General features: G+C 40.5%; 1 protein-coding gene across 1 annotated transcript in view; it reads right to left on the bottom strand.

The window, feature by feature from the left end:
* The window catches only part of WWC1 (WW and C2 domain containing 1), a 138,022-nt gene that overhangs the window by 39,676 nt on the left and 86,289 nt on the right, over window positions 1-12,057 (bottom strand). Inside the window, exons 8-9 of the mRNA XM_073355938.2 lie at window positions 10,542-10,615; window positions 2,663-2,905 (exon numbers count right to left, since the gene is read on the bottom strand). Of these exons, the coding sequence (XP_073212039.1) occupies window positions 2,663-2,905; window positions 10,542-10,615 (317 nt within the window). The remainder of the gene's footprint in view (window positions 1-2,662; window positions 2,906-10,541; window positions 10,616-12,057) is intronic.

Genomic DNA, 12,057 nt, shown 5'->3' with positions numbered 1-12,057 from the left:
TGCACCAGTGGTCACGCATCAACTCGCTATGTGGACCCTGTTTGCTGCACACCCTGGCTTGCTACAGATTTACTCACTGTGTAGACAATCCCCAGGAGTCAGGGAAAAGACAGCCAGAAAATGGCCAACATGCGTTGGACCGCTTAAAAAACAAGTTCCAGACCAAAGAACTCTCTCCTGGAAAATCCTTGCCATCAAGCCTTAAGAGTTCAACTTAGAGAGCAACAGGAGAGCAAGAACAATCTTTACTTACTTACACAATAAAGCATAAAGAATGGGAGGGGAGAGGGGCAGTGGGCCACTGGATATGGCACTGGGCAGACAATCAGGAGCACTGAGTTCTATTCCCGGCATCATCACTGACTTTCTGTAAGCTACTGGGCATGTCATTTACTTCAGGGCCTCAGTTTCCTCTCCCATCCTTTGTCCATTGCTTATTTTGACTAGAAGGTCTCTGGGTTCAGGGCCTTCTCTCACTATATATTTGTACAGCACCTACTACAATCTGATTTGACTCTCTTTTGGGGCCTCTAACCACTACTATAACACCAACAAAAAACAGATAGCCAAGGCCAGCTCAGTTGGGGCACATGAAAGTTTTAAATTTTGAGGACGATACTAAGCTGGGAGGGGTTGCAAGTGCTTTGGAGGATAGAATTAAAATTCAAAATGTTCTGGACAAACTGGAGAAATGGTCTGAAGTAAACAGGATGAAATTCAAAACAGACAATTGCAAGGTACTCCACTTAGGAAGGAACGATCAGTTGCACACATACAAAATGGGAAATGACTGCCTAGGAAGGAGTGCAGCGGAAAGGGATCTGGGGGTCAGAGTGGACCACAAGCTAAATATGAGTCAACAGTGCAACACTGTTGAAAAAAAAAAAGCAAACATCCTTCTGGGATGTATTAGCTGGAGTGTTGTAAGCAAGATGTGAGAAGTAATTCTTCTGCTCTACTCCATGCTGGTTAGGCCTCAGCTGGAGTACTGTGTCCAGTTCTGGGCACCACATTTCAGGAAAGATGTGGACAAATTGGGAGAAAATCCAGAGAAGAGCAACAAAAATGATTAAAGGTCTAGAAGACATGACCTGTGAGGGAAGATTGAAAAAAAAAATGGTTTATTTAGTCTGGAGAAGAGAAGATGAGGGGGGACATAATAACAGTTTTCAAATACATAAAAGGTTGGTACAAGGAAGAGGGTAAAAAATTGTTCTCCTTAATCTCTGAAAATAGGACAAGAAGCAAAGGGCTTAAATTTCAGCAAGGGATATTTAGGTGAACATTAGGAAAAACTTCCTCTCAGGGTGGTTAAGCACTGGAACAAATTGCCCAGGGAGGTTGTGGAATCTCCATCAGTGGAGGTTTTAAAGAACAGGTTAGACAAACACCTGTCAGGGATAGTCTAGTTATTATGTAGTCCTTCCTTGAGTGCAGGCGACTAGACTAGATGACCTACTGAGGTCCTTTCCCGTCCTACACTCCTGTGAATTACATCACAACCATATTTTATATGTATGTAAGTAAAGCAAGAGAAATTCCCTTGAAGCACTAGCATTACTTCAGATTTACAATGGTGTAAGAGAGCAAATTTTGCATTTTTGCCCTTAGTTAGAACATTTTCCATAGTAGAAGGAAAAGTGGGGTAACCCATGCAATTGAAACAGCAGGTATTCAATAGGGATTAGAAAGCAAAATATGATCACTTGGCTATATGAAGTTCTCATTGAATCTAGCTCTTCCTCATAAAGAAAACTCAGCACAAGCACTGAAAAGCAAGCTTTCAGGGCTTACAAGTTTTGCAGTGAGGAAACCAGATGGAGATTTTAATGAACTCGCACATTTAGATTATATGTTTCCTCTTCTAATGATATTAAAGTATCTTCAACTTCATAAGGCATAATTTATTTTGAAAAATAGAAGCCCTACTCTGACAGCTGTCGCATTGTAGGCTTTTCTTGATTTATACCTTTGGGCCAAGGGTAGTTTTTAAATTTGTTACTAGAATTTCAGCTAGAAATTTAGTCCTTCATCTCACTTCAGAGAACTTCTGAAATACTAATTAAGTTCATAGCTGTACACACTTCAAAGTGTACATATATATCTGAGTACACTGTGCTTTATAGAGGGTGAAAATTTGATTGATGCAGAAGTCAAATGGATTCTCAGCGGCATCATTAACAAAGGGGGATGCACTACAGAGTAGTATGTCTAAAAATAAGCTTTTCCTCCCTGCTCCCACCCTCAGTTCTTTTGTGACATCCCCAAATGAGTGTTTCCATAAACTCCAAGTAAAGGAGTTAATTTTAGAATGGTAGTAGGAGCCATTCATTTAGCTAGAAGTGTTTCACAATAGTAAAAATTCAAGTGATCATGGATCTCTACAGTGTCTGGAATTTTTCCAATATGCATGAATATATTTTTAGCATACTTGTGTAGGATAGCAGCTAATTACACAGAGTAAATGAGAAGGGGAGGGGTGCTTGGGGACAAAACCTTTTTTTTCAGATAAAACCTTAAAAGCAGAAGACTTCTCAGCTGCCTGTGGGCATTCCTAGAACCTCAGGGCACCTTGCTATTTTGCCATGATAAAACTTGATTATTTATTCTTATTCTACCTCTAAGCCAGTAATTTAAGCTTTCCTCTGCTCTGGTTACATACCTCTCTGTTAAGGCTTTGCTTTGAGTATCTCTTGCAGCTTGAAGGTCTTCCTCTAGACGTTTTCTCTCCATCTCCAATCTTTCCACTTCAACCCGAGTCCACTTCCGGGGGCTAATGAATCGCATTTCCTTTAAGAGCTCCTCCTTCTCATTGATTAATATTAGTCGGTCCCGTTCTGAATCCAGCACACCTGGCCAGGCCTCACTATCCAGTTTAGCTAGATGTATTTTTAGGTTTGCTATTCTATAGAAAAAAAATAAAGTGCACTTCACATACAGTGTTTGTGTTTAGTGGCCTGAGCCCAGCTGCTACTGGACACATGTCCACATAATGAACCACCATTGTCATTAGCATCTTTGCTAAGCTGCTCAGCCTGGAGCCTGAACTACCCTCCCCCACTGGCATTGTTTACACCATGATTTTTCAGATCCATGATTGTCAACAGTGCAGCACCAAAAGGAAATTGCAACGTATGTAAGACCCAGAAGCTTTTAACCACATCTTCTAACAGGGACAGATGCCAGACCCATCTGAGAATTGCCTGCACAACTGCTTCCACTAGCTGTACCCAATAGAAGTTATGGGAGTGAAAAACATCTTGGTGTAAACCCTAGAGATGTTCCATCCAAGTCAGAGCTGACGCATACAGGCTGATACGCACTACCACTGTCAGTGCTCTACTGGTTTTGTGGATTGAGAGAACTTTGTACTTCAGGGCTGTGAAGTGCTCTCTATGGATGCCAGATTAAGTCACTTACATTTCAAATGAAAAAACTGATCTCGTACTGACAAAGCTAATATGCTAGCTAGTACTAAAAGAATCTGAATGTTGAATATTGAACAGTTTTAGTAAGCACATTTACAGGCCACATTAAAGTACACATAAACATAACAAATGTTAACCCTAACTAATGCATCTGGATACTGTGTGAATGAGCTTGTTCCTAAGCCCTCAGCTCTGAGTTTCAGGGCACCCTGCTATTTTGAACAAGGTTCCTCAGTGCAAGTCCAGATTTGAAAAAAATCGAAGAATTAAAACTTAAACCTCAGGCAGCAGCAACATGTGTGTATATTAACTGTCAAAGGGGTGACAAAATATCACTCTGAATCACTTGTCACTTATTTGGATACTGCATAAAAACTATTTTGATTACAGGCATTATTCCAAAGCTCAACATTAAACTTCATAGTTACTGGTACTTCAGGGCTGTATTATATGTTCAAGAACCTAAGAGATAGGTACTGAATAATCAAAAGAAGGGAATCAACAGCAATAGCTGGTATATCAGTAACTATAATGGTTTCAATAGAATAATAGCTGGAGTTTTAGTGGGTAGCTATATAGCAGATCAGATTGCATAAGTTTCCATTCTAGCTACCTGGACTCAAGTCACTTGGGTTTTTGAAGCTTTCCCCTTTAAGGATGAAGTTTTCCATGCTTTTTCTCTGACAAAACGTGGACCTTCGTGGAAAGATTATACAAAAAAAGGTTCAGCAGTTTTGATATAAAATATGAAAGATGGGTTGTTGTTTGTTTAGTTGTTGTTTGGGGGGATTCTTTTTTAACAGCTCTACAGCTGAAAAGGCTGGTGGCTGGGAAGATGAATTTTGGCATGCAAATTGCCCTCATGAGACAATAGTTACACATCTCATTCAGGGTGTGATAAGACTGGAGTTAAACTGAAGTCAATTGGTTGCCAATCTGAGTTTGCCAATTCTTCTGTACTCTGGACATACTACATTGTTCCAGAACACAAGTGTTTGAGGTTTATGCTAGGCTGAGCATGTACAATTGTATTTATTAACTCAGGTAAATGGGCAGCCAACTAACTGGAATTAAAAATCTTAGTCTAAATACACTCTCGGGTACAAACTAAATCCAAACCCTGATTGGCTTGTCAGAGTTAGCAGGATCACAGAAAAGGGGGAAGCCACTGTTACATGGTTGTCAAATTTCATAGTGGTAGCCGTGTTAGTCTGTATCAGCAAAATGAACGAGGAGTATTTGTGGCACCTTAGAGACTAACCAATTTATTTGAGCATAAGCTTTCCTGGGCTACAGCCCACTTCATCAGATGCATGCAGTGGAAAATACAGTAGGAAGATAGATATATACACACAGAAAACATGAAAAAATGGATGTTGCCAAAGCCACTATAGCCCACGAAAGCTTATGCTCAAATAAATTTGTTAGTCTCTAAGGTGCCACAAGTACTCCTGTTCTTTTTATGGTTGTCAAAGGCTCTCAGGATTCAACTTCAGCCCTCCAGCTCCAAAGCACAGGAGGACCAAAAGTCCATAGGACTCTATGAAAGGGAGGCAACCTGGCCAGGACTAAGCCTACCTAACTTGTTCTTATTACCCTAGAATGGATGTTAATGCTTTTTCTGTCACTTTGCTGCAAAGAAGCCACATTTGCGGGGGCCCATTCTTATTGCAGAGCCAGTTCCCATGGCAGGGTTGCTTCTTCTTAATTAATTTAAATTCTATGTTTATTAGAAATTCATCCTGAATATTTTTAGGCCTTCTTAGAGCTATTTTGTTTCTGACTGCCTGATTAAGTGCAACAGTGTGCTCCAATGAAGAATTCACAGTGGCATTAATTTATAATCCAAGAATTCCTCAGTGCATTTTGAAGGAATATGAATTTTTATAAGAGGATTGCTTCGTATTAATCTGATCACTCTTGGCATACATTTGCATGGATATGGCTTTTCAATGGAATTTGCTCTCAATGCTCTGAACACATTCTTACACTTGTTTTAAAACTAACCCTGAATTTGCCCCTGCTTTGCAAGAAACCATTCTTTGCTTTTTCGATTAAAAAAATAAACCCACTTTTAAAGTCTAAAAAAATTCTTTCATCGTTATGGAATAAATGCTTTGCAAACGACTTGGCATTTAGCTGAAAACTCCAGCCCTTCAGCATTCACAGACTGAGTATTTAAACCATTCATGCACAAGTCCAGATTTGCATTACAAAGAAATCAGCTATAGTAGGTTCTGAGGTGCCAGGCACATAGCCATTCTGAGTGCCTATCACCTCTGAGGCTGAAGGAAGTGGAGGAAAGGATGCTTAGTTTTATTTTTAACTGTACTATCTTTAAATAGAACAGTCATTCTAGATCAGTGGTTCTCAAACTAGGGCTGCTGCTTGTTCAGGGAAAGCCCCTGGTGGGCCGGGCCGATTTGTTTACCTGCTGTGTCCGCAGGTTCAGCAGATAGCGGCTCCTACTGGCCGCGGTTTGCCGCTTCAGGCCAATGGGGGCTGTGGGAAGCAGCACAGGCTGAGGGATTTGCTGGCCACCCTTCCTGCAGACCCCATTGGCCTGGAGCTGCGAACGGTGGCCAGTGGGAGCTATAATCAGCCGAATCTGCTGACACGGCAGGTACACAAACCAGCCTAGCCCGCCAGGGGCTTTCCCTGAACAAGTGGTGGCCCTAGTTTGAGAGCTACTGTTCTAGATTGTTTGTTTACTATCCCAATATGCAATCTGACTCCTTTATTCCCCCAAACAAGTGGCTCCCTACTTGCAGGAACAAATCAATGCATGTACACTTCTATACCTGTGTGTACCTGTAACCCACACACCTTCTGGGTGTGGTGTTGTGTCCCATCTAGTGGCATCGTGACCACTTAGAGAGAGAGATAAAATGAGTCTACTCTACAGCCTTCGCTAAGAGCCAGTTGGCTTTTTGCTCATGCACTAAGCTCCATAGATATCAGGTTCGATCCCACACACTGGCGACCAAGGTCTGTCCATGTTACACACCCAAAATTGATTAGAAATTCAAGTAGTCAGACCTGCTTCTGCACTTCAATTGCTGATGCAAATTGCACCCACCAAAATGGAGGCAGCTCTTTAGGAAGGGTGCTCTTAAGTGTGCTCGCAAGAACATACTTAAACTTTTGTAATGCTCCAACTGCTGCAGCAATGGTGTCAAATATGTCATTAAGCCATTAAAATATCCATTTAAGACAAGTCTTGGTCAAGGACTCAGTCACAATAGCTGGTATCTGCTGTCCAATTCCAACCTTGTTTATCCCAATTTGATTAGAATCATAGAATCATAGAATATCAGGGTTGGAAGGGACCCCAGAAGGTCATCTAGTCCAACCCCCTGCTCAAAGCAGGACCAATTCCCAGTTAAATCATCCCAGCCAGGGCTTTGTCAAGCCTGACCTTAAAAACCTCTAAGGAAGGAGATTCTACCACCTCCCTAGGTAACGCATTCCAGTGTTTCACCACCCTCTTAGTGAAAAAGTTTTTCCTAATATCCAATCTAAACCTCCCCCACTGCAACTTGAGACCATTACTCCTCGTTCTGTCATCTGCTACCATTGAGAACAGTCTAGAGCCATCCTCTTTGGAACCCCCTTTCAGGTAGTTGAAAGCAACTATCAAATCCCCCCTCATTCTTCTCTTCTGCAGGCTAAACAATCCCAGCTCCCTCAGCCTCTCCTCATAACTCATGTGTTCCAGTCCCCTAATCATTTTTGTTGCCCTTCGCTGGACTCTCTCCAATTTATCCACATCCTTCTTGAAGTGTGGGGCCCAAAACTGGACACAGTACTCCAGATGAGGCCTCACCAATGTCGAATAGAGGGGAACGATCACGTCCCTCGATCTGCTCGCTATGCCCCTACTTATACATCCCAAAATGCCATTGGCCTTCTTGGCAACAAGGGCACACTGCTGACTCATATCCAGCTTCTCGTCCACTGTCACCCCTAGGTCCTTTTCCGCAGAACTGCTGCCTAGCCATTCGGTCCCTAGTCTGTAGCTGTGCATTGGGTTCTTCCGTCCTAAGTGCAGGACCCTGCACTTATCCTTATTGAACCTCATCAGATTTCTTTTGGCCCAATCCTCCAATTTGTCTAGGATTAAGACTTGGTCAACACTTTAAATTCAGGTGAACATAGCTAAGTTGCTCAGGGTCTGAAAATTCCACACCCGAGCAACGTCGCCATGCCGACCTAACTCCCAGTGTACATACAGCAAGGTGACAGAAACATTCTTCCATCAACCTAACTACCATTACATGGGGAAGTGATATTCCTACAGTGATGGGAAAACCCCTTCCATGATATATGCTGGTCTACACTATGGGGATATGCTAGCAGAGCTATGGCACCATCACCATGCCACTGTAGTCCCCATACTGTAGACATACCCTTAGGCCTGCTCTGCATTACAAAATTAGGCTGGCACAAGTCACTTTGCATTGACCTTTCCTTCGAGAAGCCCAGCTAAGGATGAGACTATCACCAGGCCCTTGAATCTTTTCAGAAAGGGATGTTAAGAATGTTAGCAGGAGACCTACAAGTAGTCTGGCCCTTTGTGTTTCCATTAAATTAAATGTTATAACTAAGTTAACATCAAGTAACCCCTATTTCCAGGCCTTCAGTTTTATCTTTCCAGATAAATCTGTTTTATTAAGCCCTGAATATTTACTCTTCCCACTGGGACTCTCCTTTTTACAATGAGTCTCTCTACATAGTGCTTGAATCCCTGACTCACATATGGAAAAGTACCCAGTAGCTTACTTGGTTCTTTTGAGAGAGTAATGCTCCACTGGGTCCTGGGGACAGAGAAATTCTGATTCTTCCTACAGGCTCAGCATAAGGGGCCTGTCTTTTAATTCCACTTTGCCAATCTATCAAGAAGGTAAGAAATACCTGGGGTTGCAAACTTTCTGTAATTTTAAATAGATTTTGAAAGTTGGTTCCAATAATACAGGGACTTCCCTGCTAGTTGGTCTACTGTTATTATTGTCCCACTTATGATAAGAGGGGTAGAAATGAACCTGGGAATTATCATCCAATCAGCCTTTTAGATGTGGTCTTCAAAATCTATTCTAGATACCTGTTAAGGCTGAGAGCTGTAACCTTTTTGCAGAGAACTAGCCAACTTTAGGAAACACAGCTTCTCAGATATAGTTAATTATTGTGTGTTCTCACATTTGATCTACAAATACTGTTTCTCCCAATGGGGGAATATTTTATATGGCCTTCACTGATTTGAAATTTGCTTTTAAGTCTGTTGACAGAAGCCATTTTAGGAAGAAACTTGCAAGGGCTTGGTAACATCTCAGGTTAACTATCTTTTGAGAGCCCTTCTTGGCCAAACAATAGCCAGGGTTAGGATAGGATGGAAGGACAATCTAACAGATCCTATGTCTATTATAAAGGGCGTGTATCATAGTTTGTTGTCCCCCTTTCTTTTTAATTTTTATATTAAATGGTACTGGGCCTACTTGAGGGGAAGCAGTATTTTGCCCCTAAAATTCTGAATTGACCAGTGTCCTGCTATAGGCAGGTATGGTTTTGTTGTCCCAAATGCCTTTGAGTCTGAAATGTCCATTATGGGATTTTAGCATTTTGTGTCAGCAGGAATACACAACTATAGATTAGCTGAAAACTAAAGTATTTACTTTTGGATATAAACCAAAGTTCCATAAATGGATAATTGATGACCACTATATCAAACAGGGTAAGTGCTTTTCTGATCTGTTTATATGCTTTACATTCAGGTATGCTTTACATACATTATGGTCCATGCAAACAATTCTTTGTTTTTCTAGTGTGCATGGGGATTATTTAATTGCACAATCTCTCAGACTGTTCACAGCTAACGTTTGTGCTAAGAAATTATATTATTGAATTATATTATCTCATTAAATTTCTATAGTGGAAATTTGGGGATGGAAAGATCATTAGAGAAATGCCAAATACATTTTTGAGGCAAATACGTCATCTCCTCAGCTATGCCCCAGCTGCTTTATGTAGGGCAGAGGTAGGTGAATGCTCTATATCTACCAAAGCACAATGCCTCTATGTTAATTATTAGTTGCAATTTCAGAATTTGAATTTACATTGGCTTCCAAGGTCATGTCTGGAGGAACAGCTTAAGTCTAAAACTTCAAAATTTTCAAGACTTTTGCAAGTCCAATGTCTGCATTCTTGGGGGTTTCAGAAACTAGGTTTGGTCAGGACTTTAAGAATTTTCATTAAGTTTAGAACAGAAGATGTTTGTAAATAATCAGGTGTTAATGCAACCCATGTGTCTCCCAAGCTCTGATTTAAAAGTCATCCATAGATCTGAGAAATATTTGGAAGTTTTGAATACTAAGCTAAAAAGGGGACTTCATAACTCTGTTTTCAAACACAGTTGGCTCATTAGGAGGGGAGGCCTAGAGGCATTCAGAGGCACAACAGTTTATGCCATCCAGGTCCACCCAAAGTTGAAGACTTGCTACATTACTTACTATTTTGTTACTTTTGTCCTTTGAGAACTATAATGACTTTCCCCAGCTTTGATGCAGAAGCCTTTTGCCTCACGAGCTCAACAATTTGAATATTGGTGATGTAGCAATGATGTTTCAGTTATACAGACAATTGCTTTATTTACCTGGTCAAGAAAAGACTTATGTGAAATTAATTTTCTTTATAGCCTAAGTGAATCAATTTATTCTTAATATTTTAAATTTCATTTTTTTGATACAGCTATTTTATAAGTTAAGTACGGAGAAGGGTAGAATCTGTGTTTATCTTCTGTATTGTGATTATTTAAAAGTTTGTATTTACTCTGCTGAGCATTCTGGTTAATTATTAAGATGCTATCCTAACATCTGATTTGCATTTGCAATTCCATACAGTCTTTATTGTCATTAAAAGCTGGAGTCTTTCAAAGAAACAGTTGCTGCATGCTGGCCCCTGAGCACAAAAGATCTTTCAGAGTTTCAGAGAATGCCCCACCATCCCCACTGACGTTCTAATTGTGCTCTTAATGGGTTTTCCCCTCAGTCACAGATATCTGTTTACATTTTGAACTGTACAGTCCCCGTGGTAAGCAACAACAGACAAAACACCAACTACCTTCTCTTTGCTTCTTCATACCGGAGGCGTAATCTGACCTTCTCAGCCAACTGATTATTAGTGCTTGTGATAAACTAGGAAATAAAGTATAATACCAGTGAATTAATAAACAGCTATTGTGCCTTGAGACATTCTATATTGTATATTGAAATTGTAATGCTGCTAACTTGTCAATTGAATTAAATTCATAGATTCAAGAGGTGATCAGACTGAAAATTGTTTCTTTTGATTGATTTTTTATGATTATGTGCTTCAGGTGTTTAAAAACGGATATCAGATGCAAGAGTTATCTTGCTCTCCAGTTATAGAGTACAGCAGAATCTGACTAATTCACATCTACAGTTGGGGCCCAGATTTCCCCCCTTTGCATTTAAAACTACAGCGGAGGACTTTTTGCAAGGTAATTTTTATTATCTCCCTCTTCTGAAATTTTACAATATGCGTTGTGTTGGTCTGTCTTATTTAGATTGAAAAATCTTTAGGGCAAGGAACATAATGGCTATTAGGACTGGGCTGATAGATGCCTTACAAAAATAGAACTACAGTAGTAAGGACTATTCACTCAAGTGAGAAGTTGCAGGATTGGTCACAATGATACCAAACCTGCCATCTGATCCACATGGGTTGTCCCCGCTGCACCTGTGCAGAGCCCCAGTCAAAGGTGACACCAGTTTGCTTACGCTGATCCGATTGCCAGATCAGAGCCCAATGTTTGTAAAGCACCATGAACGTTTATGGCACTATAAGACACCACACATTTTATAATTTTAATACAAGACCATACTCATCAACTTGCTATTAAATCTTATTAAGAAGTAGCAAGAAGCCACCTTTTTTATGTGCAAAAGTCAAGATGTGTGCATTAGAGGGCTTCTATATATCTTTGAAAATTAAGGATGTTAATCAACAGACATAGGAAGAATTCACTCCAAAGAATCATTAATTTTAAGGATTTGCACCTATTCCATAATTCCCATTTACAATAATAGGATCCAAGGGTAAAGTACACTCTTGTGGAGAGGGCCAGCACAAGGGTTATGCACCACTTAAGTGCCACTTACATTTTTAAAGGGTGCATAAGCCTGCGACTGTCCTCTAGACAGGGTTGCATTGTAACAAATTGTAACAAAGAGTTGAAATTTTAAAAAATTGGTAACATTACTCATTTACAATTCAAATCCCCGGCTAGTAGAAACTAACTTCATGAATGACCTAGCCCTGCAAGTTTGTAATCTTCCTCAAAGCTAAGTCCATAGGTAGCCTCAAAACATTCCCTCTGTCATAATGCTTGTCTTATAACTGAAGGGTTAACAGAATATTCCATGCCTCAAGGAAGAAATATTTGGGGGGGGGGGGAAGGGTGGGATCCACAAAGAGACTTAGGCTTTGCAACACTGAGCATCATAGTGTCTAACTTTTAGGTGCCTAGAAAAAAAAATCACAGGAATAACGCTGGAATCCCCAAAGCCGAGTTAGGTGCCTATACAATGCATGGGGAGAGATAGAGGCCTTAGAA

Source organism: Lepidochelys kempii, chromosome 8, assembly GCF_965140285.1.
Source record: "Lepidochelys kempii isolate rLepKem1 chromosome 8, rLepKem1.hap1, whole genome shotgun sequence".
NCBI classification, from domain to species: Eukaryota; Metazoa; Chordata; order Testudines; family Cheloniidae; genus Lepidochelys; species Lepidochelys kempii.
The sequence above is the reverse complement of the archived record's forward strand: the minus strand, read 5'-3'. Positions and strand labels throughout refer to the sequence as shown.